The 27901-nt window shown below is 39.3% G+C and overlaps 3 protein-coding genes and 1 pseudogene across 3 annotated transcripts; all 4 read left to right on the top strand.

The window, feature by feature from the left end:
- The first annotated feature begins 11088 nt into the window (after positions 1 to 11088).
- On the top strand, positions 11089 to 11660 carry LOC113908042 (keratin-associated protein 3-1). Its single transcript, XM_027567927.1, has one exon. The coding sequence runs from the start codon at positions 11123 to 11125 to the stop codon at positions 11414 to 11416; it is 294 nt and encodes a 97-aa protein (XP_027423728.1). The 5' UTR covers positions 11089 to 11122; the 3' UTR covers positions 11417 to 11660.
- Positions 11661 to 16455: 4795 nt separating this feature from the next.
- On the top strand, positions 16456 to 16806 carry LOC113939064 (annotated as a pseudogene).
- Positions 16807 to 19363: 2557 nt separating this feature from the next.
- LOC113908050 (keratin-associated protein 3-3-like) lies at positions 19364 to 19660 on the top strand. The gene has a single exon (XM_027567947.1). The coding sequence runs from the start codon at positions 19364 to 19366 to the stop codon at positions 19658 to 19660; it is 297 nt and encodes a 98-aa protein (XP_027423748.1).
- Positions 19661 to 25967: 6307 nt separating this feature from the next.
- Positions 25968 to 26569, top strand: LOC113907987 (keratin-associated protein 3-3). The gene has a single exon (XM_027567835.2). It carries the CDS (start codon positions 26188 to 26190, stop codon positions 26482 to 26484), a length of 297 nt encoding a protein of 98 aa, XP_027423636.1. The 5' UTR covers positions 25968 to 26187; the 3' UTR covers positions 26485 to 26569.
- The last annotated feature ends 1332 nt before the right edge of the window (positions 26570 to 27901 follow it).

Below are 27901 nucleotides of genomic sequence, written 5' to 3'. Positions count from 1 at the left end.
TTGACCTATCTTCAGCTAGGAAAAGCACAACTCTTGGTGGGCTTTTTTGCATTTTGAATTCAATATATACTATATTTGAGTGTACTAGCGTAACCCATCTACTGACAACCTGAAAAAGGACCATTGTAGATTTTCCTTTCAGAAATGAAGTTTTAAATCATCCCCTATCAGGTGAAGAATCTCAACCAGTTGAAGTCCTGATTGAGCATAAGGAAAACATAAAATGCGTAGTGGAGGAAGAGAGTTATAAATATCAACTACCGTCTTATGACCAATTAGAAGGATTATAGAAACTATATTTCTATAATCTAAAAACTATATTCCTTATTTTTCTTCTTTCTCCTTCCCTTGTTTAGTGCCATATGCTGTACCCAGACTAAACTTCAAATGAACCCAATTTCATTTAATATTCCATCAGTTCTGTGAAACAGTTATCTTGGTTTTGTAAGATGAGTAAATTAAATCTGAAAGAGGTTAAACAAACTGAAATCAGGATCTCAAAGAGACATGTGTACTCCCATGTTCACTGCAACATTATTCACAATATCCAAGACATGGAAGCAAAGTAAGTTTCCAACAATGAATGATGGATAAAAAAAATGTGGTATTTACATACAATGGAATATTATCCAGCTTTAAAAAAGAAGGAAAATCGTGTTGTTTACATGGATGATTATGCTAACATAAATAAGCCAGATACAGAACAAATCCTATATGACACCACTTTTATGAGAAATCTAAAATAGTCAAACTCATAGAAGCAGAGAATAGAATGGTCGTTACTGATGTGGAGAAAAAGGCAAAAAAAAAAAATTAAACTTCCTTACAACTTACAGCCCATTAACAAGTATTTAATACAGGCCAAGTAACCTTTCTCCAGGAACTCAACTGCCTTGATGTTAATACTTTGCTAGAGGCAAAAGACAACCTTAGCTTGACATTAGCCAGATCTCCAGGATCCTGCAAAAATCCCTTTGGAAACTTCCTTTATCTCTACCCCCACCGAAGATGTATGTTAGCAATCATCCTCCAAGTATATGGAACACTGATATTTACCTGAAGGGTCTCATGATTAAGGTTTTACTAGATAGTAGTAAATGGACTTTTCCTAACTACTAGCCCCTCAGGGTCCTGGAAATCTTGCTTCCAAAGTTCCTTAGAGACTCATGCTATCCCTAATGCCCTCTCAACTTGAAAGTATACAATCAGCCACTCTTCACAACCCCACTACAGCTCTTACTGCCCACAGGTCCTGTCCCTGTGCTTTAATAAAACCACGCTTTTTGCACCAAAGATGTTTCACGAATTCTTTATTGACTGCTCCTGAACCCCAATATTTCACATCAGTTACCAGAGGTTCAGGGGTGGGGAGAATTGAGGAGGTAATGGTCAAAGGGTACAAAGCTTCAGTTATGCAAGATGAGTAAGTCTTAGAGATCTACTGTGTACCATAGGGTCTATAGTTAGCAATACTGTATTGTATACTTAATTTGCTAAAAAGATGTATATTAAGTGTTCTTATCACAAAAAAGGAAGAAAAAGAAGAGGAAACTTTGGGAGTTTATGGCATTGATTGTGCTGTTTCACTGGTATATACTTATCTCCAAACTCATCAAGTTATTTAAATTTAAATAGTTTTGTATGTCAATCATATCTCAAAATATTTTTTAATGAATAAAATTAAATAGCTTGCTTATAGTCACACTGCTCAGAAGTAAAAACTAAAATATGAACCCAACTCTGACTCCAAAACTCATAACGAGACAATGAAATTAAGGAACTGTAAATAAAGAATGGTGTGGGGAGGTTCACCTGATTTATTTTTTATTTTATTTAAAATCAATTAATTAACATATAGTGTATTATTAATTTCAGAGCTTGAGTTTAGTGATTCATCAGTTGATATAACACCCAGTGCTCATTACATCAGATGCCCTCCTTAATGCCCATTACCCAATAACTCCATCCTCCCACCCACCTCCCCCCAGCAACCCTCAGTTTGTTTCCTGTAGTTAAGAGTCTCTTATGGTTTGTCTCCCTTTCTGATTTCGTTGGTTCAGCTGATTCAAAGATGCCTATTTGGGAAGCTGTGGGCTTTCAGAGTAAGCTCCTCTGTGCCAGGTGTTAAGTTACTGTCCCAGCTTCATGCCCTCCCTGCTGTTGTCCGCCCTGTGATGCTCTGGAAACCACTCTGTCGGGCTTTACCACTAGGGGGTGACAGAGGAAAGCTGCAAAGCTGAAGAGGAAGAAGGAAGGAGCTCCTTCCTTTTTGCTTCCTTCTGCTTAATTGGGACTTCCTGTTTGCTGACAATTCCCAGGATTATCTCCCAATAACACTTGTTCACTCCAGCAGCTGCAGATCCTTTCCAGAGAAGCACCTAAATCCTGTCTGCAGTTTTCTCAACACTTGCAGAACCTGCTTCACTGCACACCCCACTCAGAGTCACCAGCCAGCTAGTTTAACTGAAACATCTGAGTCTTGGCTCTGCAGGACAGCCCCCTCTCTAAATTTCTAAGTGTTAATTCCCTCCCTCCTCCGTTGAAAGAAACTATCATTCCCAGGGTTTTCTGCAGTTCTTACATTTGTAACATCTTAGTATCCCCTTTTAACCCTTTTAGTTACCTAAGAACTTATTTTAAAATTCTCCATATAAAATTCACTTGATTCAAATAATGGGCGTGGTTCTTGTTTCCTGAAGGGATCCTCACTGTTAACACTCTTATTGCCTTTAAAAATTCAGATTATTTACTGAACCATTTGTTCAGACTTCCCACTTACTTTGGTTAACCCTAGGAACTGACTATGGAAAAAATGTCTCCGAGCTTTGGAGGTGGCAGCCAGAGAATTACATTGGAGGCCTGACAGAATCTGACTGAGGAACTAGAAAGATTACTCAGCACCATTTAGCTCTGTAGTTAAGAAAGCTCTACCATTTCTATTAAAAACCTTCTACACAAAGTGGGCTGTGCCGTGGAGAACTGACAACAGATGGCCCTTTGTTAATTACTGACTTATCCCCAAAACCATAACTCTGACTTGAGAGACCTGCTTTCCATCATGGTTATTCTATTAAACGCTAATAGGCAAACTTAGTTTTAAAAGCCCAAGAATACAAAGGGATTTTGAGAAACTTCAAGGGAGAAAATGTTGAATCATCACATCAACTGAAGCATGAAAGCCATAGGGTGAGCCTGGGGACTTGAGAGTTAAGTAAAAGTGTTCTTGTGAGATTCAGAGAGACTAATCCAAAGCACCAAATATTTGTCATATTGGGGCTCTTCATTTTTTTTTAAAAGATTTTCAATATAGTATTTATCTTAGGTGGAAGAGACAAACTAAATCTTTTCTCAAAAGGATAGGAGGAATCTTGGTCTGAATGGAACCAGAATAAAGTAAAGATAGTATTCATTTGTTCAAAAGATGAGACCTGTAGACCTGCAGAAAAGATCCTAGTAGGTTTATAACATTGTGGGATGGAGAAGTGAAGGAACTCTGGATTTTCAGAGCCACTGAGGTGGTGAGCCATGAGAAAGTTTGAGAAGAGTCAAGATGACAGAGGTTTATCTAGAGTAACAGCCAGGAAGATCTTGAAGCAGGCGGAACTCATGGTTCTCCCCTAGGGGGCATCATGAGGGAGGAAGGAGACAATATAATGAATCCTAAAGATAGAATTCAGGAAACTCTGAGGTTAGAATTTTGAAACTTCACCCCAACACTTACTGTTTTATTGAAAAGAGACAAAAATGACAGAGAAGCATACAAAGGTTAAGAATAGAAATTAGTGTGGACCAGGGGCTGAGACTGGAAGTAAGCCAAATATCTTGTTATATTGTATTTGAGTACAGGTTGTACACTTTGATCACTCTAAAGACATTTTTAACTGTAGGAAGGGACAAAAAAAGGAATCAGAAGACCTAAGATGAAAATCACAAATCTACCCAGTTTTAGCTTGCCTATCAAATGGGGGTTCTAATACCTCACAGTGTCCCTATATCAAATAAGTTTATCAATAGCAATATGCTTGGCATGTAAAAAATTAATAATTTTTTCTCTTCCTCCTCTCCATTCAGTTGTACATCTTTAGGAGTACAAAACCCTGTGGACTATTAGGAGGCTAACAACACCCAGATACACAAGAGTGGAGGATAAAGCTGAGAAAACTAGAATGAGGGCTGCCCAGGGTGATGTTTTACTCCATTTGGGTGGTTGTTCCTTCTTTATCCAACTCATCTGCACACTTTTAATTTGTGGGAATTTTTTCCCGCATATGATGTTCCTCTCCTTTCTATTCTTTTCTTCACATACTTCTTCCCAATGGACCAAGAAGCCAAATTCCTACTGATGAATGCTGACCAACTATGATTATAAGCTATCCTAATACATCTTGGTTCTCCAGTTAAAATTTCAAACGGAATTTCAATGTGAGTTGCATCACTTCCCATAAACCACAGATATTGATGAGAAATGCAGAATGGAGAAATCCATACTCAAGCTGACAGATTTGCTTCAGTCCCCTCTAAGTAATAAATCTTACTGAGGGTTTGCTTGGACTACCTCCACAAAATGGCAACATGGCAGAAGGTACTAGAGAAGGAGACACTGCTTCCCAGTAGCCTCACAGGGTTCCAGCAAAGCAAGGCTAAGGGCCACTTAGTCCTTCCTTTGTAGAGGTGGAGCCCCTACTGGTTGCAAAGTTGAAGACTGTGAACAGGCAGAAGACTTTCCAGACACTGAGAGACTGGAAAGCTAAACTCCTAGATTTACCCCTAGATCACCCCATTGTTAAATAGAATTCACAGGTGTTCACCTGTGAATGATGGAAAAAGAACATTTACTTAACAATAACTACCCTTTATTTAGAACCATTTATTGAGCACTATGTTTCAGACACCACGTTAAACATTTTTAATGCATTAATTTATTCCTTACACATTCTAGCAATGTGGTATTTTACAAATGGGGAGATTAATGAAGTGATTTCCCTGCTTTAGAAAAACATGCCAGTGGCTCTCAATGGTCTACCTACTTAAGTTCAAACTCCTCAGCCTGAGAGTCAAGACTCTCCATCTAGCTTTTACCTCACATGACTATTGTCTAGACATAGTGCACTCACTATTCACTGCCTCCTAATGACAATTTGTTCTTTTCCACATCTGTGCATTTATTGAAGCTGCTCACTACAATTGGAATGACTTTCCTACTCTGCTTAAAGTCCTGAGTGCCCAACGAACCCCAGTAGAAACTAAACCATCCCTGAGTCCCCTAAATCTCCTAGCACAGTGCAAGGCAAATAGCAGGGTATCAACAAAGCCTGGCTGAAATAAACTAAATTACATATTTTCTCTTCAAAAATATAATAATCAACAATGGAGAGATTGTGGATTAGTATACAGTGATTAAGAACACAGACTCTGGAGCCAGATAGCCAGGGTTCAAATCCCAACTCTACTATTTACCAGTTGCTGACCTTGATCAACTCATTTACTCTCCCTATGCCTCAGTTTCCCTCATCTATAAAACAAAGGATACCTTCAATACCAACCACATAGGGCTATTGTAAGAATTAAATGACATAATACATGTAAAGCATAGAACCGCATCTGCTACATAGTAAATGCTATATGAGGGTTTGCTGTTGTTATAAAATCAGCTGTATATTAAACAACTCAAAATATATTTTAAAGTCATCATGTCAGCTAATATTTAAATACATAAACATTTAATCATCTTAATTTAAAAAAATTTCAACTACTTACAGGAATTCTTTGAAAATTCAGTAGCTATTTAATTCAATCCAGTAATCAGATTTGTCCAATCAATGGGCAAAAGCATCCAATTTAATAAAATTATAAGATATAACTATTGTTAGCAAATAATTCCAAGGATGTAAAACCCTAAGTTTACTATAGAATAATTGTGTTTAACTGTCTCAATATTAGATTTCACACAGTGAACAGCTGAAAATTTGATTTTCCCAGTGCCTGGCATATATTAGGGATTCAAATTTTATTGAACATCCATTTTCCCAACCAGGTTAATTTTACTTAACACATATTTTATACCTTAACTATGTATAATCTCCTGTTACTATCTGCACATTCTACAGCCCACAATAACACATGAGAACCCCCCAAGAAAAATAGGCAGTACTGCCAGCCAGCAGAAGCTGGGTGAAGCGTGCATGTGCCATAGTACTGTGAGACCTGCTCTGGCATGTTGCATCGGGATCATACACGTCCACGTGAGACAAAGTGGAAGGGCTCACTCACTCCCTTTAAGTCAATATCAGCGGTCTTCAAGTCACAAAACATTACTTCCATTTAAAAGAAACCCAAACAACACGGCTAATAAGCTGGCAAGCATTATATCTGTCTGGGCTATAACCACACACTAGAAAATATCTGGAAAAGGCCCCCAAAGTCCACCATTTAACCCAAACCCAGAATCTTTTGCCTGCCTGCTCAGCAAAGAATAAAGTGGACATTATGCAATGAAAGGACTGATGTCCATAGCAGTCCTGATGCCAGCTATGTTTTCTTCCAACTGATATTATAAAGGAGTTCCCCAGAAATTGAAAAGATCATGCAATTCAGAAAACAAAGACCGAATGTTTTTACTTACAGGCATTTTTATTAGGATGACAAACTGAAAAGGCTCCTATAGCCTGCTTTTGTGAAGGGATGAAATGTTCCATCAGGCTTAAAGAAAATTGAGTTGCCTCGAAGTGTGAAATCTCACCACACTGACATTCCTGCTGACTCGGGAGGTGCCATCATGGGAGGATTTTCCCGACAGCACCCCAGAAATCCAGGATGTTGGTAAAGCTCACAAAGGCTCACAACAAACTGTGACTAACACACATAAAAGTGACCTTTCATCCCAGACCAACAACTTGGCAGTAAGCACATTCTGTGTCTGGGTGGTGGAGCCTCCTGTGTGTTCAGCCCTGCTCCCTCTCATGGGCTTCAGGCTGCTCACCCTGCAGGTCCCACACTGACCTCATCATCCACCCCTTTCCACCAACCCAGATGGCAGCTCTGTGACTCAGCTCCCCTCTTGCCTATGAGTAAATCTGAGACCTAAACATGGTCCTTGGTCTGTCTCTCCACACATCTTCTTGATCAGCACAACCTACCATCTCTACTTTCAAAAATGTCTCCCCAACTCTTCCACCTCTTACCAGTTCATCCACCGCTGGCAACACGCCTCATCCTCTCGTCTGGACCACAGATTGTTCTGTTTCCACTATGGACCTGCAGCACCTCCCTTTCCCCAGAACATAACACATGTTTTCACCCCCTGCTGCAAAGCATCCAGTGCATTCTCAGTGCCTTTAGAATAAAACCTAAACTCTGTTGAACCTACAAAATCCTACACGGCCCAGCACCTGCCTACCTCCATGAACCTCATCTACTTTCACACTGGTCTTTTGCTGCATGCACTCCAGCCACCTGGCAAGGGCTGTCGCTGACTGCCCTGACCAGCGGAGTGTACTCCCCGCATCACCTCCAACCACTCTGTGACTTCACCGTTCCATTTTCTTCTGGCACTTGTCACTTGTTGTGGTCACTACTTCATTTTTTAAAAAATATTTTATTTATTTATTTATTTGAGAGAGAGATCACAAGCAGTGGGGAGGGATAGAGAGAGAAGCAGACTCCTCGCTGAGCCGGGAACCCGACACGGGGCTCGATCCCAGGACCCTGAGATCATGACCTGAGCCGAAGGCAGACACTTAACCAACTGAGCCGCCCAGGCGCCCCCACTCTTTCATTTTTTTATTGTCTGTCTTCCCCTGCTAGAATGAACACCTTGACAGCAAGGACCTTACCTTACCTTACCTGTTAACTTCTGTATCTGGGTCTCAGATACAGTGCTGTCTCTCACAGTGCTGGGTCTTCTGCTGAATGAACTAACTAATTTTAAAAAAATGTACAAAATTTAGTTATGTAAAATTTAATCCCAGAAAAATGCTGATTTTTATTAATAAGTGTGAGGAATTGCTATTAGACAAGGTGCCATTCACTAGCCATATGACTTTAAGTCATATTTAATACCCTTACTCTCAGTTTTGTCTTCTGGGAAGTTGGTGTAGTAACAGTCCTGGCCTTATAGGGTTGTACGAAGTAAGGAAGAAAATGTGCATAAAATACTATGCACTATGCCTGGCACATGGTATATATATTCAATAAATGCTACCTATTAGCTGAGGATAAGATGACCATGTTGTAGTCATCTTAAAACAAGAATATTAGTTTTGTTGTGGAAACTGATGTGCCACTAGTGGTCCCCAGGAAATTGAATAATGTGATGAGAAATCCCAGATATATCCCCTCTTCTCTATGATACCCTCTAAGACAGAAATCACACCCTCCTCAACATCCCCGTAGAACACCCAAATACCTTCCCATTCACTGTCCCTGCCTTCAAATTATCTCCTTCCTACCGCTAGCATTTTAGTTAAGAAAACAGGTTCTAAAATCAGCTCCCTTTCTATGGTCTCAAGACCTTCAATAACCAGATCCCACCCTTTCCACCAATCTCACAACAACTCATCTTGAGGATTGTCTTCACTCTAGTCAGAACAATACCCCCACCCACCCACCCACCAAGAGGGAATATAACATCGTGGTTGAGAGCGCAGATTCTGGAGCCAGACTGCTTGGCTTCAAATGCCATCTCCATCATTTACTCCCTTACTATTTACTTAGCCTGTTTATACCCCCAGGTTCCTCATCTGTAAAACGGCAGGGATAGCAACTTTGCATATATCATAAGCTCGTGGTGAGAACTGTACCACACATAAAGCACTCAGCACAAGGCCTAATACTTAGTAAGTGATGCTGCTACTGAGCCTCTACTCAAAACTAGTCATCTTTCTAAAAACAAATCCAAACATGTCCCATATTTGTTCAATACCTTTAACTAATGTCCACTGCCAAGAGGATGAAGTTCAAAATCCTGAGTGTAGCATTCTAGGTACAGAGCAAATTCTTCCTACTGTGGCACTAACCCACCTTTCCAACTCCATCTCCCACTGTTCTCCTCCACAGCCTCCCTAAGAAAGGGAGATCCAGAGTTTGTGCTTTGTGCTTCCCCCAATCAACACTTGCCATCCCACGAACGCACCCATGGCATGTTGTTTCCTTGCTTCACTTGCTGAAATTCCCTTCCTATTCCTTTCTACCTGCTAAGCTCCTAATCATCCTTCCCTACCCACCCTATTGTTCCCTTTTCATGAAGTACTTCCTGAATCTTCCAGGTAAAGTCAGTGATACCTACTTCCAAACTCCCACACCTCACCTAAAAATCCTGAATGTACAACCCTATGTTGTCATTTGCCAGTTTACTTCTCTGTGTCTCCTCTACAACATCCTCAAGGGCAGGCTCCTATTTGCTCCTTTTTTTACGCAATGTCTGACTTGCAGCAGGTGTTCAGCCAATGAGGGTTTGACTGAACTAAGAGATATCTATGAAAGTAACGTGGACAACAAGCAAAATTCTAGCAGAAGAATCCAAAACCACAAAATCATTCTAACAGGGATAAGATGGCTAAAATGAAAGCAGTTTTAATGTTAAGCATCATTTGGATCCATCATCTTGTTGATTTTGGCTTCTGACACCTTTATCATGTACAATTTTCTACTTATTTTTAAAGCCTGAGCCATTTTATATGAAGATGGGTCAAGAAAACATTCTTTAAGACTTTCAAAGTAAAATATTTCTGAAGGTTTACTAGTTTAATATTTTTCCTACTCCAGGGGCGCCTGGGTGGCTCAGTCGTTAAGCATCTGCCTTCGGCTCAGGTCATGATCTCAGGGTCCTGGGATCGAGCCCCGCATCGGGCTCCCCGCTCTGCAGGAAGCCTGCTTCACCCTCTCCCACTCCCCCTGCTTGTGTTCCCTTTCTCACTGTGTCTCTCTCTGTCAAATAAATAAATAAAATCTTTAAATATATATATATATTTTTTCCTACTCCAAAGCATCTAAAACATCACAGTGTTATGCCTTTATTTATTTAAATAATTCTATCATTAGGGCTTTAGTAGTTTAGATGTAACTTGGAAATCTCCCCAAGTGTGCTCCATAGAACACTAATTTATGAAGCTAACCTATGGAAATTAACAAACAAAATGATTCCATGGCCAAGTAAGTTTGGAGAAAAATACATGTTCTATCTCTTTATTGGCAAGTCACAGAGTGTTTTAGCATATTAAAGGCTCTGGAAGGTCCACCAATGAAGAACTCTATTTCCCAAATGTATTTACCAGAGAACCCTTTAATGTTCCTTCGAACAGATGTTCATGGAACTCATTTTAGGATATACTGCACTGTTTTGTCTCTAAATGGCCCCATATGCCTGTTCTTTGGGTCACAAATAATCTTAATCCATGACATTGTTGGATGGAGTTTTAAAGGGCATCCGTCACTGTACAGTTCCTGACTCCCATCTGCCTGTCCCTGACAGGTTATCGTTCACCACACGCATGGAGGGAACAGAAAGCAAATTATTTCTATAGCTCTCTAAGAAAGTGTTTCTTTACACAGAATCAGAATCTCCTTCTCTATAGATCCCATCTGTTCATCTTAATTCAGCTTCTTGGAGCCATGAAAAATAAATCTAAGACTTTTAGCACTTTTTCAGGCAGAAGACCTAAATTATCATATAGAATCTTTGGTTGCTGATAGACTAGCAATCAAAAAGCCTACTTATCTCATCATCTGAAAGTAGACAAAGAAATGTGGGGATGATTTGCAGATACCTAGCATACCAGGCCATCACTAATGATGTATAACGATTAGAGGATGACTCGGTGCCTTTGAAGACTGAAATGAAATGTCCTTAAAGTGACAAAGAGCCCAACATGAAGAGTCCTAATTTGACAACAAAACAACCTAAGCCCCTTTTATGAGATAAAGAGTGTGTCTCAGGTAATAAACACTTAAGTAATTAGATGGTTTTAATGGAGATAGCTATAAACTGAAACACAGGGGAAAAAAATCTTGGTAATAGGCTGACGCCCAGGGAGGTGAGTATATAAGAGCCAAGGCAGAAGAGAGAAGCATTGAGACACCAATAGACTTCTCTTCTCAACCCAACAAAACCCTAACTCCTGACACCATGGCTTGCTGTGTGCCCTGCTGCTGCAGCATCCCCACCGGCCCCGCCACCACCATCTGCTCCTCTGACAAATGCTGCCGGTGCGGAGTCTGCCTGCCCAGCACCTGCCCCCATGACATCAGCCTCCTCCAGCCCACCTGCTGTGACACCTGCCCCCCACCCTGCTGTGAGCCTGACACCTATGTGCCAACTTGCTGGCTGCTCAATTCTTGCTACCCAACTCCTGGAATGAGTGGGATCAACCTGACCACCTATGTTCAGCCTGGCTGTCAGAGTCCCTGTGAGCCCTGCTAAGCAACACGTCTCTGCACAGGTTCAGGAATGTGGGGCTCATCAGCAGGCCTTCAACACCTGCTACTACCTACGTCAGGCTAAATCAATCCCAAGTCCCTGGGCCATGTTTTCATGAATTCACCCAACTTCTTCTCTCCTCCTTTGAGTGGAGTTGGAGACCTTCTTTCGGTCTTTTAGGCCATTTCATTGCTCTTTGAGAAATAACCATTTTGACTATTCCTTAATAAACTTTATTCTGGCTTAGCAAATGTGACTTTGTGATGATTTATTCTCATATTTCCTCTCAGGGAAAGTGGAATGCCTACCTAAACCTGAATAGCAGGTCATCTTATCCAAGATTTATCGCAGCAGAAGGAGAGCATTTGTGGTGGAATCATTGAAAAATTAGATACTGGGGTGCCGGGTGGCTCAGTTGGTTGAGCAATTGCCTTGAGCTCAGGTCATGATCCCAGAGTCCCGGGACTGAGTCCCGCATCGGGCTCCCAACTTGGCGGGGAGTCTGCTTCTCCCTCTACCCTCTCCCCTCTCATGCTCTCTCTCACTCTCTCTCTCTTTCAAACAAATAAATAAAATCTTTAATAAAAAAAGGAAAATTAGACACCAGCTCTTTGTGACGGGTTGAAAAGTGAAAAATTCACTAGGTCATTTTGTAGGATCTTTTTACTTAATAGGTATTTTTTGAAGACAACCACTATGCCAAGCCCTATGCTGGAACCTGGAGATTAATACGTTTTTTAAATGTTTTACTTATTTTAATTTCCATTGTCCCTAAAATTGACTTCTTTCTTCCTTAACTGACTAAACAAACTGATCACTTTGCTGTCATGTAGAAATAATTTTGATTCCCTCAGTTATAGTCATTAGTGAAATTCCAAGTTCAAAATGCAATGTAATTTGGAGAAGAACAAACACCTATTTCTTGATATATTCCGTCTTCTAGAAAAATCAATTCTGAATATTAGCATTCATTGGGTATTCCTTGCTCCCTCAAATGAGGCTTGATTTACATGAGTCAGAATGATCTTTGAAAGTTTACTAATCCAAGTGACATATAATATCATGGCATTAAAATGAACTGAAAATATCAGGCTATAGAGCAGTAGTCTCCATCCACAAGAAATAGGCACACAATTCTGGAAGCAAAAACACACAGTTCCTCTTAGAACAAAACTTTTATGATGACCATTAATTCATCTCCTTAGTTGTCCTGGAAAATTCCAAGTGTGTAAGGTATTTACAGAAAGTACCCAACGTGCAATCTCATATATTTTCTTGGACTTGCCTTGGAACTTTGGGCCATTCACTTCCCTTCCAGCATCAGTTTCCTTGTTATCACAGCAGAAATGATACTCTTATCCCTGCTTGTGTCTCAGGATTACTGTGAGAATCAAACGACCCAACAGAGCCCCACTCTGGATGGTGAGAGATGCTCACTCGCCATTACTGCCACACTATGGTTCTTACCTTTCTCACCAAAAGGCATCCCCTTATTTCTTGAAAAATATTATTTTCCCCATGTACCTTTGTAAAATTATAATTCATTGCTTCCTTCATGTTTGTTCATAAGTACATTTATAAGCATTAGTGAGAATTTTAGGATTAATATACCCAAGTTACCTCTTTTTTAGTCAAAAGCAAAGAAGTTTGACATTTTCATTCATGTTTGTAAGAGATAAATATTTAGACTTCATTTTTAATACTGAAAATAAGTCTGAGTGTCCAAGTACTACCACTGTGGATCTTTAGGCATTCGAAGATCCTTGATTCTAGTTAAAATGCCCCAGATGGAACCCAGAAAATGTGTGGCTCTGCGGTTGAGCTGCCTCTGTGGCCCTGAGCCAGTCACTTGAGCTCTGTGGGTCTCCGGTCTTAAATCACTTAAACAGGCTGGTAGACCAGAAGCTCTCTAGAGACACTTTCAGCTTTAAAAGTCTATGGTTCTAGATCGTCCAGAAGCATTTCAAGTAACAAGTACTCCATGCCACTAATCAACTCCATCCCACTTTATCACTTTTGCTACTTTATTCATAATAGCTAACATTTGGTGAATATCTACTGGGCATTCTAATTTGTGCTTCATGGGCATTATTTCATTTATTTCTTTTTTTAAATTTTATTTTATTATGTTAATCACCATACATTACATCATTAGTTTTTGATGTAGTGTTCCATGATTCATTGTTTGCGTATAACACCCAGTGCTCCATGCAGTACGTGCCCTATTTAATACCCATCACCAGGCTAACCCATCCCCCCACCCCCTCCCCTCTAGAACCCTCAGTTTGTTTCTCAGAGTCCATAGTCTCTCATGGTTCGTCTCCCCGTCCCATTCCCCCCCCTTCATTTTTCCCTTCCCACTATCTTTTTTTTTTTAACATCTAATGTATTATTTGTTTCAGAGGTACAGGTTTCATTTATTTCTAACAAAAAACAAAGACAGGTAACTACCATCATTCTCTACACCTTACAGGAGAGAAAACGGAGACTCCCAAAGTTACACAAATAGTAAGTGACAGAGAGGGGATTAAACCTAAAACTGCCTGAATCCATAAGCCGCTTCTCTTTCCACTACACCAAAGCACACACCTCCTTTGCAGACAGCAGTATGTCCAAGACAAATAGGATTACGTATGGCTCTCTTTATCCAGGAGAAAGTATATGCCACTTAACAATACACTTTCCACTATCCCCCTAAATTGTATATTTGGTGGTATATAATAACTCACTTTCTCTGAGGTGATTACAGTTTAAGACAAAATGAGTATACACAGTGAGTCTAGGAAAAATTGTTTATGTTTCTAAGGTGAAAACAAGTTATGTTTTTTTAAAGTTAGACTTTAAATACTGATTAGCAGCCTCAGCACAAGAAAAACATTGACTGGGTCATTAACCCTGCACTGAAATATAGAATGGCAACTCAAACCACATTTTCGATTTTCTGATGAGTTTCAATAACCCAGTTCAAGGCAAAAACAAACTACCTGTAAAGTTAATAATTGTTTATCCTTGATAATAGAACAGAAAACCAAGTCATATCATTTTTCTTTCAAATTTCTCCTGGCCTCCAGGCCTTTCTTTCCATCTTCACTGACTCTAGCCTAATTTAGACACTGATCATTAGACGCCTGATCACAGCCTCCTAGTTAACCTTGGTTCAGTAAGACCATGCCTCTCCCTTCATCCAAACTATACCTCTGTCAGACCAAGGCTTCTATCCCTACTATAAATATGGCTAAATTGAATTGCTCAAAACTCTAGAATAACTCAATTTATTTATTTATTATTTTTACTGAATCAAGGCTAAATTCTTCAGTGTGGCTGTCAAGACCCCCAGTAATCTGGTATAGTAATTTCTACCAAATCTTACCTGCTACTAATCGTGAGGCAAAGTGCAGCCTACACTCTTGTCAGAGCAATGTCCCCTATATGACAGTCAAGAGAGCAGTCTCCTCGACCAGACGGTCCTTGCTTTAAATCATCACTTACTAGCTATGTGTCCTTGGTCATGTCATTTAACTTCCTGCCTCAGGTTCCTCAACTGTCAAATAAGATTAAAAGGAGTTTGTACCCTACCTAACCAGTACACCACAGAACTGTTCAGGTCATGAAAAACTAGGAAAGACTGAGAAAAATTGTCGTTGATCAGAGGAGACTAAGGAGACATAATGATTAAATGTATTGTGGGATCTCAGATTGGATCCTGGAACAGAAAAAGGACAGTAATGGAAAAACTAGTGATATCTGAATAACATCTGAAGTTTAATTAACAGCAATGTACCAATGTTGGTTTTTCAGTTTTGACAAACGCACAATGGTATTGTAAGACATTATCATTCAGGGAAATCGAGTGAGGGGTAGTAGTTTGTAGTTTGTAGTTGAGAAAACTAAAGCCCAAATAACTTCATCTAGGGTACACAACATGTAACTTATAATCTGGATTCAAACCTAGCTCCAGAACTCCTCCCATTACCCTGTCCTGTACTTAATTATACATTGTTTGAATCATACGCAAAGGGATTTCTAGCCTTTTCCATCAGACCTTGTACTCTTGGAGGGCAGGCACCACGCCTTCTATTTTTCTATCTCTCCTACACTTTTCAGAATATATTAGAGATTGAGTAAATACTTGACTTATAATGAGTGGATTCGCTTACCAGCATCCTTTACTGTAGATATGTACTAGCTTTGGACATATGTTAATATTATCACTGAATTAAAGTGGAAGGAATTTTTTAAATGTTTGATAGGAAGTGACTACCAGCTTTGACAGTTTTGAAAAATGAAATAGGCAGGTGAGCAGTTGGTTTTTCTGAAAAGAAAGAACTTTTCATGTTGTAAGCTCATTTTTCAGACCATATATAGTCTTATGGAACTATGTTTTAATATGTTCAGACTCCTGGTTAAAAAAAAAACACAATGTCCTTTGAGAGCTTATTTAAATATTTATACATAATTGTGTACACAGATAATGTAGTGGATCGATACAGAAAATCATCTAGCAGGCTCTGAACTTCCCAAGATGATTTTTTTTATTTCTGATATTCATTTATTCCCTCAAATCCATGAAAAGACAGCAAGGTGAATCTGGCAGGAAAAAAGTCCCGGAGGTTTTGACTTCCCAAATATATGAGGGCACACATTTTGAGAAGGATCATTTCTTACTTCCCAGGGAAATCACTCTCGATTCTTTACACTCAGCAGTGATCATTTGTAAGAACAAATTCTGGTTGGTAAAAAAGAAGAAAGTTAGAAAAGACAGTGAAGTATTTACCTACGATGGAGTAAGTGGAGAACCTACACTGATACCATTTTGAAACCTCAACAGGAAGCACGTTTGAAATGTAGCAACACAACCAAATAAAACTTAAGGAGAGCTCATCCTGCAGCTGATAAATAAGAAGGTAGTGAGTTATTTGTATGGGATTATACAAACAATAATAGGGAAACATTCTGATGGACAGAAGCTGTGTTCCCTGAGACAGCTTGATATAAAAGACTCACAGAGAACAACTTTGTAGTAGATCTTCCTTTGCAACAAAATGTCTTGCTGTGAGTCTTGTCTCCAAGGCTGCTGCAGCATCCCAACTGGCCCTGCCACCACCATGGGCTCCTCTGACCTATGTTGTCAATGTGGAGTCGGCCTACCCAGCACCTGCCCGCACGAGATCAGCCTCCTTCAGCCCACCTGCTGCGACACCTGCCCCCCACCCTGCTGTGAGCCTGACTCCTACATGCCATCATGTTGGCTGCTCAACAGCGGCCACCCTCCTCCAAACCTGAGCGGGATCTCTGTCACAACCTGTGTCCAGCCCACTAAGTGTGAAGCACCAGGCTGTTAGCCAAAGATAGGTCTGAGAGCTTGCCCACATTGCCCCAAGGGACAACAATAGTCGTTAAGGGCGGTTCAGCAAATGGTCTTTAATTAAAAGCTCTGGAAGAAAATGTTCTGACCCTGTGTCTTCAGTTTTGCAGAACTGTTCTATGTTTTGAATGATGATTTCCAGTGAGAAGTCAAATAAATGCTGTCATGGACCTCCTCACTTTAAAACTAAACACCACTGCGCCCTGAACCATGTGGTGTCTTGTGTTTAATGCTGTAATTACCAAACAACTCTTGACACATGTATGTACATCATAAACCTATAAATATGTCCAGCAGAATGACACTGTCTGATGACATCAACATAAATCTCATAGGCAAAAGGAGGCCTCACAAGGATATGTACATACTTGAAGAAAATTGCCTGAATAGTCAAATATATTAAGCCCTAAGCTTAACATCATTTTAAATTCCAAGGTCAGGACCTACTTTTAATTTTAATGTTTCCCCTGCCTCTTAAGTAACTATCTCACATATCTCCTTTTAAAAGATTCTGAGAAACTGGCAATTAAACATCCACGTACAGAAGAAACCCCAAAGACTGAGCTGAGCCATATTTTTTTCATTGACTCATTTAGGTGAAGCTTTGAATGTAAAACCGTTTTTGACCAGGTGTAAAAGCACAAATGAAATGAATTGTTCTGCTTATTTAAATTATTATTATTATTATAAGGAGCTATTCTAAAATAAATACGTATCTTTTTCATTCTAATCTGTAATTTAATCCAATTCAATACACATTTATCAAATGCCTACTATGACCTAGGTACTTGACAGAGACAAAGAAGATGAAGACATAATTCCCACTTTCAGAGAGTTTGCATTGGAATGAGGAAGACAGATATAAATGATGAGCCATAATATATAACAGACTGAAATGAGGTCTAAATGAAAAGACTGGTGGCATACTTTGTGAAAGCAAAGAATGAAAACACCTAGAAGAACCACCTAAAGGTTGCTGTGAAGGAGATAGTTGAGCTGATGCTTGAGGAATGAACAGGATTTGAGAAGTAGAGAAGCAGGGAAGGACACTGCAAGAAACAGTATGATCACACAGAGATGCAAAGTACCTAGAGGGCACTAATTTTTTTATTTGATAAGCTTTGTGATACATATCAATATTTAAGCAAAAGTCAAGCCAACTTCACTAACGAGTTTTTCTTCTCATAAAATGCATGAGGCTTATTTACCAATGACATTTAGTATTTTCCACTAAATTTTCCATTTGTTTCAGCCAGGTTGCTTCTCTTTTAAACAGGCCAAGTTGGTTTTCAGTAATGTCCCCTCAGAAACACCCCACCAAAGAATCCATACTTCGTGTTTCCTCAACAACAACTTGCTAACCGACAAATTATGTAATTTAGATTCTACTACCTGGATAGTTTTGTGCTGATCAAAGGGAAGTATGTGAAGATGCTGGAATCAGGATATTACACCTACAGATTATTCAGTCCCACTTCCTCATCTGCCAACCTAAGACTCCAGCAAATCAAGGCCAACTGAGGTGAAGAATGCTGTATAAGGCATTCCTCAAAGGAATTTACAACCTAACTGAAGATCCAAGATATGAAAACAAATAAACATGCACAGTAGGAAGTAAGCCCGTGAAAAAAAGATTTCTATAGTTCTAAATCACATTGGATCAGATCCGCTTCCTGAACCCACTGTTGTTTTGTGAATCTTATGACTTACGCTTTTGACCTTGTTTCAACTTATTTTAGATTTAGTGTACAGCATTCATCTGAAAATGAATAAGATGAGGTGATTTTCTTTTAACGGTACATTTAACAAAAGTCAGCAACTGGGTGGATCTTTCTTCCCAGTGAATTTACATTTTGACTCACTAGAAGATTGGCATAACTTTGAGTAAAGACTGTTTAAAAAAAAAAAAACAACAGAGTAATACAACCTCTGGAAACTTGGAATAGGGTAAAAATAACGAAAAGGAGTTTCATCGTATTCCATTCTGGCTATCACCCCACTTGCTCAATAGAACCTGAATTATAGCCTCAATAAATAAAGTAAATATGTCTGAGATGCATATAGCCATATGCAACATTCATCTATAAGTAGCCATGTCCTTGTTGACTTTATTGAGAGAATGGTCCAATTAACTATGAGTTATATATACTGAAATTAGTAATTAAAAATTGTACATTATGCATATTATTTTAAATTAAGGGGGAGAAAAACAAGGACATGAATATAGCCTCTGAGACTATAGCTAAATTGTCTCTCACACTGATTATCCTTAATTCATATAAGGTTTGGCATTCCAGGACCCTGTGAAGATAAAATGTAATCATCTTATGACAAAAATGACATGATGAGTCAAAAACATGATTTACCTTAATAAGGGCAGGACTCTTAATGGACAAGTAAATACCAAACTGATTAGAGAATCTTAGTGAGGAGGGGTGGGGTAAACAAAAATTGGAGGACGCCTTCTGGTTGGACCAACACCCACTGGGGAGGGTATATAAGAGCTTCAAAGCAAGAGGAGACATTTGTACCTCAGAAACCTCATCTTTCCAAGAAACCAAGAGCAAACACAGATTCCCAACGTCATGGCTTGCTGTGCGCCCTGCTGCTGCAGCGTCCCCACCGGCCCCGCCACCACCATCTGTTCCTCTGACAAATGCTGCCGGTGCGGAGTCTGCCTGCCCAGCACCTGCCCACACACGACTTGGTTACTGGAGCCAACCTACTGTGACAACTGCCCCCCACCCTGCCACATTCCTCAGCCCTGTGTGCCCACCTGCTTCCTGCTCAACTCCAGCCACCCCACCCCAGGCCTGGAGACCATCAACCTCACAACCTTCACTCAGCCCTCCTGTGAGCCCTGCATCCCAAGCTCCTGCTGAATGATGGCTGCTTTGCTCCGTGCCTGACAATGAAGGACCCAGAAGCGTCTATTCAGTATTCACTTGCCTCAGCAGTTTATCAGATGTTGAGGCAGACCAGATGGCCCAGATCTGAAAACCTACCTTTCGTTTTAATGGAAAGAAAAAAAAATCAAGACATTTTTTATGGTTATTTGGCTGAATAACCATTTGGTTCATTTGGGCAGGTGAACATCATCTATTATCAAAATACTGTTGGAATCTCTAAGAGCTCAGACTATATTTTCTGGTCACGTTGCTTCTTGGATCCCATTTCTTATATTGGATATTTTCATAGAGGAAAAAAATTCTTGATGGGTTTTCCAATAAACGTCATTTCTCTGGCAAGCTATGTTGTTTGTGTATGTTAGAGTTTCAGGTATATTTCTTTAATTTAAAAAAAGGTAAAGATAAGATGATTATTTTATTAAAAAAAAAGAATCTATCAGAAGAATGCTTGGAACTAGCCAGCTTCCTAGGCTTGCTAACTTCAAATTGGTTATCTTTTATGTTCTCTCCTTTTCCTCAGCCAAATACAATTTGGAGGTGAGCCAATATTTATTTACCTACACTTTGCTGGGTAAATCACATTATTAACTCACATAATCCTTAAAATATCACTCATAGATGAGGAAAATTAAGCTTCAAGAATTATTCAACATTCCCAAAGTTACTTAGTAAGAAACCCAGAATTCAGCTCCTCATATGTCTGACTTTAAAGCCCAATTCTTTCTACCATATGACAGAGGCTCCAATACTAAGAGCCAGAAGCTGAGTGAACAGTTATGACACCAACTTCAAACGTGCAAGAGAAAAAAATGTAAGAATCTTTAACAAAATCATCACATCCAATTGTAATAGAAAAGGATCTATTGGCTCACAGATTAAAAGTGGCAGGTATTCAGTTCTAAGATCTGGGTCATTTAGTGGGCCTACCAATTTCAACTTCATTTTCCCTTAAAGAGAACTCAAGTGGTCAACTCTAGAAGCAGGGCACTAGGAATATATCTCTACTTGCCACCGTCCTTAGCACAGAAATTCAACTCCAGTGATCAACAGAATGCCAAAACTCTTCAGATGATGAGCTGTGAACTAGAGCTAAGGTCTTGATTAAACACGACGTAATGGGGCACCTGCATGGTTCAATCGGTTAAGCATCTGCCTTCAGCTTGGGGGTCCTGGGATCAAGCCTGACATTGGGCTCCTTGCTCGGCAGGGAGCCTGCTTCTCCCTCTCCCTCTGCCCTTCCCCTTGCTTGTGCTCTCTCTCTCTCTCTCTGTGTCAAATAAATAAAATCTTTTAAAAAATGATTTAATCTATGGCTTAATTTTACTTGTTTTTACCAACCTACTTAATTTTATCTTGAGATTATCCTTTACAAGCCTTAAAGAGAGAATACATATATAATACATATCATGAAGTATACATGTACAATACATGTTATAATGTATCTATGTGTCATTCATATACAAAGGCACAAGTCAGAATTTGAAAAGCATTGAGCCAAAACCAAAAGAATATAGGCAAAAAAGAAAAAGGCAGGGCAAGGAAGGGAAGAAGTAAATGCCTTTGAATAAACATGTTTCTCAATGTCCTTAGCGTGCCTGCCAGTCTCCCCAGAGAGGGATTTCTCAGACGATCTCACAGGCTTATTAGTGGTTTGAATGAACAGAACTTAGCAGCCATGGGGTACATGCATAACAACCTGCAACACTGCCAACAAGGGATTTAGTCCATTCACTCATTCATTTGGCCAGTATTTCATGAGGGCTCCCCCTGTGCCAGGCACCATATCTGTGCTAAGATTATAAAGATAAAAGAAATGTTATTACCTAGAGTGCTCTCAAGTTTCTCTCGGATCTGGTGAGGGAGACAGACAAGTTATTTTTTTTTAATTATTTATTTATTTGAGAGAGAGCGAGAGAGTGTGGGGGGAGGGGCAGAGGGAGAGAAACTTCAAGAAGACTCCCTGCTGAGTGCAGAGCCCAATATACGCTCAATCTCATGACCCAGGAGACCATGACCTGAGCCAAAACCAGGAGTCGGATACTCAACCAACTGAGCCAGACAAGCTATTATAATCACAATACATGTGGTCTACACACAGCTATGAATATATTTATAATGCATGTGGTTCCTGCGGGCAGATGTGAGCAGCATGGCATGCAGGTACACAGAGGAACTAAAACCCAGATTTGGTGATTCAGTGTCAGGGTGAGGGATAGTTATGGAAAGCCTCCATGCTATTCAGGCTAAGCGTTAAAAGATGACAAGGCAGGAGAGGTGGAGAGAAGCTGTTCCACACACAACAGCAACTTATTAACCCATGGATTGAATGCACTGAAGATGGGGAGAAGAGGTGAGGGAAGGAGGAGAGAAGAAATGCAAAGACCCTGACGCTGGGACTCCCTAAGCAAAGGGTTTTAAGACCGAAACCTCCAAACCAAGAGAGATTTGAAGCAAGAAAATAACAATCCTATTTTGTCTCTTTTTATTATCAACATTTATGTCTTCACTGTCACAGATACCCCTGTAGGGCCAAGGGCAGGCCACCCCAATATGTGTCACTTTGGCATACTAATTTTTTTATCATACTGATTATTTTAAATAAAAATTACTTAAGAGACAGCCTATGCAAGGACATTCAGACCCTCTTCTGTCCCTATGAGAGCTGGAAATAAATCTCCAATGTGAAAGGTACCCTCCCTGCATTAGGCGGTAAAGACACATCCTCATTATCACCAGAGATAGGGAATGTAGAGCTGAGAAGGAGGTATAAACAAACCTTGCTACCTTTTACTAATTTACTACCACAGCCCAAATTCCATTTACAATTCCTTACTATCTGAAGCTCCCAAAGTTAAGTCTTCTTTGACCTGCCAATTCCTCACATACTCTCTCTTTGCCTCAGAAGTATAAAAACTGCCTGCCTTGGTCATTTCTTTAGGTCTCAATTTCATTATTGGCCTTCCACGTGCACATAATAAAACTTTGGTGTTTTCTCCTGTTAATCTGTCTCATGTCAGATTTAATTCTTAGGCCAGCTGGAAGACCCTCAAGGGGAGAGGAAGAATTTTTCCTTCCCCACACCCCCATTGACTACAGATGGTATAATTAAAGCTAGGCAAGTTCTTGTGTGTGTGCATGCATGTGTGTGTATGTATTTTCAGCAATTTGAAAATCTACCATCTAATCAGAATCACCATGTTTTTCCTGCATTTGTTTAAAGGAAAAAGTTACCTTTGTTTCTAAAAATAAAACGTTTAGTATCTGACACATACGTTAAACTTGCATGTTAAACCACAAAAGAGGTAGCACAATCTCAATAGGTCCTATATTTAGTTTATAACAAGTCAGTCACCAGGCCAACTAAGGCAAATTAGCTCACCTCTCTAGGATTCACTGTCCTAATTTACAAACAAAGGAGAGTTATTGCCAGGTCTCTTAGACCATGAAAAGAAAAATTTTTAATAAAGTACCACAAGTCTTTTCAATAAAAGACGAGTTTACTATGATAAACTTATTACTTTACAACTGTTTCTAATATATAACTAAATATTATTTATAATTATGGAAACATTCTACACAGAACAGTAACAATTTCTTTATCCTTATAAGCTTGACTCAAAGTAACACTGCATTCTAAATAAGAGAGCGATCTCTTTCTGCCATGAAATCCTGTGAGAATCTGCAAACCCCTTTATACGGTTTTTCTTAAAATGTCAAAATAATTTCCTTCTGCTTATCATTTTTATGCTCTTATAACCCTTCCTATCATAATGTATAATAACAGCAACTTATAATAATATGTGCATGATAAACCTTCCATCAGACTCCACGTTGCACGAAAGCAAAAACAAGGTCTATTTTGTTCACTGCTGTATATCCAAAATTTATCACAGTGCTTGGCACATGGCAACTGCTCAATAAATGTCTATTAAATTATTTTTAAAATACTGAAAATGTTAATCAGTCCTAAATAAAAGAGTGAGCAATTTGGCAGGTATTCACTCAAAGATAAATCTGTTTGAAGTCCAGGGACATCAGCAGAGACTACAAATCCTTTCTTCCAAGCAGAGTCATAAAGAACTTTTTTAAAATTTGAAGTTTATGAATTTCTGTGTCAGCTGTTTTCTCTAACTGTAGGTATGAACCTTCAGATAAATGCTTGCTGTTTCCTATAAGGTTGTTCTTTTACTTATCTGCAGCTGTATTTTTTCTTCTTTAGACTGTTTATTTTCCCTTTTCCTTACTTTGAATTTTATCTGCAACTTACTTGGATAATGATTATCTTTGCGTAGCACTTTATGATTGTCTATGGACAATAACCTTCCAAGTAGAAGAATGTAGATATTATGATCCTTATTTGCAGAGGAGAAAGATGAAGCTCTAAAATGTGAATGAGCTGCCGTAACAAGGAAGGCAATGAGCAGGACTGGGACCAGTAAAGAGCTTTCTGACTCCTAATGTGGTCCTCTTGAATCTACAGGAAAGCCTTCCAGGAAAACCACACAGACATGCTCCCCCACCATGCACAGATACACAGGTATACTTGAAGGAGGAGGTGGGAAGCAAGCGAGAAGAATCATGGCTTGAAGAGTGAGTGAGTCAAAGTTGAGTTGGAAATGGTGTGAAGGTCAGAATGATCCTGCACAGAAGCCCACTCTGTGTTCCCTCTTAAATATGAACCATGCCTGAAGCCTAAATGGTGTATTGGGACTAAAGAGTCCAGGTCCTTTCTACTACAGATACATTTGATTTGGGGAGAAAATGCACTACATTGGGAAAAAAAAAAAAAACAGAATAAAATCAAATGTATACAGATTAGCTTAGGCCCTTAACTTCACTTTCTATTTGTAGTAATTTCATGTGAATATTAGTAGCGTGGTCTTGAATTATTCTTTTACTTAGCATGTAGACATAAGCTACAAATTCAACTTTCTCATACTTAGCAGTGAATGAAGGAAACAAAGCAAGCTAGTTCTCAATAGAGAGATAAACAGCCAATACACACATGAAGGAATGTCTCAACTAGTTATAAAAGAAATACAACAAAATTTCATTTTTCACTCATTAAATTGGCAAAACACTTAAAACAGCCACCAAAAAGAATAGGGAAATGGCAATTCTCAAATACAGCTGGTGGGAATACATAAATAGAGGCAAAAAGAACCATTCTGAAGCGTAGTATGGTAATGAATACCAAAGGCCTTAAAATATTGTTCCAATAATTCTACCCAATAATTATGTCTGTTCCTGAGATGATCAGAAATGTGCATCAAGATTTCCATCCACAGTTGTTACTACTGCCACAATTACCACCATGCAAATAACCTAAATGGTTAATCATATAAAATTTTAAAGTAACTGATGAATGCTAGGAAACATTAAGAATAACATTATCAAATATACTTCAGAATACAAGATAATGAAAATATATATTTTAGGCAAAAAGGCAAGTTATAGAAGAGTAGGTATGATTCCAGGAACATAAAAAATAATAAACAAATGTATAGAAAAATGACTACAGGGATATACACAAATATTCATAGAGAATTTCTCTTGATGATAAGATTACAAGTGAGTTTTCTTTATACTTCTTTTGTCCAAATTTTTTTTTCACACCAGTCAGAATGGCTAAAATTAACAAGTCGGGAAACAACAGATGTTGATGAGGGTGCAGAGAAAGGGGAGCCCTCCTACATTGTTGGTGGGAATGCAAGCTGGTGCAGCCACTCTGGAAAACAGTATGGAGCTTCCTCAAAAAGTTGAAAATACAGCTACTGTACAACCCAGCAATTGCACTCCTGGGTATTTACCCCAAATTTTTAAGTATATAATATTTATAGTCAAAAATGGAATAATAGGTCTCTTTTAAAACTCTGCCCATGTTTCTCAATAGCGTATTTCTCCATATTAATGTAGGTATGATCTTCAAAAGTCCCAAGACTTAATACAATGTTACATGTCGATTATATCTCAACAAAAAATTAATTTTTTTAAAGTCCCAAAGCTAAAAGAAAGTCACTAAACTTAAGTTCAACTTTTTCAAACAAGAATATATCATCAGGTCAACTGATATAGATAAAGGCAAAGAGACTAAACATTAGACCAGCACTAGAGATAAGACCTATGACTACAGGTATATTACTGTGCAATATTCCCCAGAAATTCTGGTGTTGGAATTATAATAGAAGCTTTTGGTGATACGTCATAAAGCTTGTGTTCCAGTCACAAATAGCAAGAGTAATCAGTTCAGATTTAGCAAGGAACTCAAATAAATGTTAATTAGGAGAATAGAGACTCTTTACAAGCATCTAAATGTCAAACCAATCAAAGGATTATGGGTACACTAATATAAACAAGAACCAGGAAAGAAGCCTTCTGGTTGGACCAACACCCACTGGGGAGGGTATATAAGAGCCTCAAAGCAAGAGGAGACATTCACACCTTAGAAGCCTCATCTGTTGTTACAACCAAAGCAATTAAAAACACAGATTCCCAACGTCATGGCTTGCTGTGTGCCCTGCTGCTGCAGCGTCCCCACCGGCCCCGCCACCACCATCTGTTCCTCTGACAAATGCTGCCGGTGTGGAGTCTGCCTGCCCAGCACCTGCCCACACACGACTTGGTTACTGGAGCCAACCTGCTGTGACAACTGCCCCCCACCCTGCCACATTCCTCAGCCCTGTGTGCCCACCTGCTTCCTGCTCAACTCCAGCCACCCCACCCCAGGCCTGGAGACCATCAACCTCACAACCTTCACTCAGCCCTCCTGTGAGCCCTGCATCCCAAGCTCCTGCTGAATGATGGCTGCTTTGCTCCGTGCCTGACAATGAAGGACCCGGAAGGTTTAGCGTTCACCTATTTCAGTACCTGCAACTAATTGCCTCTGCTTTCCAAGTTGAAACAAGGATGACGTTATCCCTGACAACTCTGGCTCAAAAAGAAACCAAGAGACTTTCAATGGCCACGTGGTAGATAGTAGTGATCAAGGGCAATTTGAATAGGAGGATGCTATTGCCTTCCGAAGTTTTTCATTTCCACCCTATTAAAGTTTATCTTTCTTTGGGTACTTTGGGAATTCTGTTTCCAGTGCTGGGTGGTAACTTTCTGGAAACTGAGGAGCTTCTTCATGATCATACTAATAAATTTTCCATCTCTGGCATAGCACAAATGTCTACAATTATGTTTGTTTATTCCTATCAATTCATTAAATGTACTTACCTCCAAAAGTCAGCATTTTAAGAACTGAGAACATCTGCAAAACTAAAAATAGTGACTGTACAAATGTTTCTTGCATTTATTGTTCTTGTTTTTTAAAGAAAACTAAATGGCTTTGCATATAAGAAGGTCTGCTATATCAGCATACTTGCAAATAGACTTTCCCTGACTTGTCCTCCCAAAAAACGGTTTAAGGTAAATTGGGAAGAACTGAACATGATATGAAGACATAACATAACAAGTCCCAATGACTTGATGGGTTTATGCAAAAAAAATAGTAACTTTATAATGTCATTATTCATTCAGTAAACATTTATTCAATACCTAATTATGTGCCCTATATTTTATTGTCCCTGGTCAAAATGAGTAGACTGTCTTAGCAGGTCAGGCAGATACAAACACAATACCCATTCATTCCTTTGTACAATTAACAATTATTTATTGAATGCTGGGCACTGTATTATAATAAAAAATATAAGTGTTCTACTAGTAGTATTAGTAAAGTGCTGTGATACCATAAAATTGAGGACAATTAAGAAATTAAGATTGTTGCCATAGTGATAAACAGGAGAAAGACATAGTCAAAGACTAACTAGAGCTGGTGTCAAAGGGATATGAAAGAGAGGAAGGTGTCAAAGAGAGATTAGGCAGTGGGGTTATGTCACCAACGGAGCAGAGAAGGAAAAGAGAATTAAAGAAGGAAATTTGTATTCTGCTCTAGATCTGTCAAGTTTGAGGCACAATTCTGCATCTAAATGGGAGGTTAGCGAGCTAAAATTTGCACAACAGTGTTCTAGAGAGGAATATGAGGGAAGGTGCACAAGTCTGTGCAAAAGTTCTTATCAAGTACTTGCAATGGGCTGGGTTGTATGCATGCAGGATAAAATTCCATGAGGCTAACAGAGTGGCTACTGGGGAATAAAGAGCTGAATGGGGATACCAGCAGTCAGTCAATACTAACAGACACCGAAGTTCCAGCACATCCAGAGATGACAAAGC

Source organism: Zalophus californianus, chromosome 16, assembly GCF_009762305.2.
Source record: "Zalophus californianus isolate mZalCal1 chromosome 16, mZalCal1.pri.v2, whole genome shotgun sequence".
Lineage (NCBI taxonomy): Eukaryota > Metazoa > Chordata > Mammalia > Carnivora > Otariidae > Zalophus > Zalophus californianus.
Note: the sequence above shows the minus strand (reverse complement) of the source record. Positions and strands in the feature narration are given on the sequence as shown.

Excerpts from the sequence above, each read along its gene's own strand:
- LOC113908042 (XM_027567927.1), top strand. The coding sequence starts at position 11,123 with ATGGCTTGCTGTGTGCCCTGCTGCTGCAGCATCCCCACCGGCCCCGCC.
- LOC113908050 (XM_027567947.1), top strand. The coding sequence starts at position 19,364 with ATGGCTTGCTGTGCGCCCTGCTGCTGCAGCGTCCCCACCGGCCCCGCC.
- LOC113907987 (XM_027567835.2), top strand. The coding sequence starts at position 26,188 with ATGGCTTGCTGTGTGCCCTGCTGCTGCAGCGTCCCCACCGGCCCCGCC.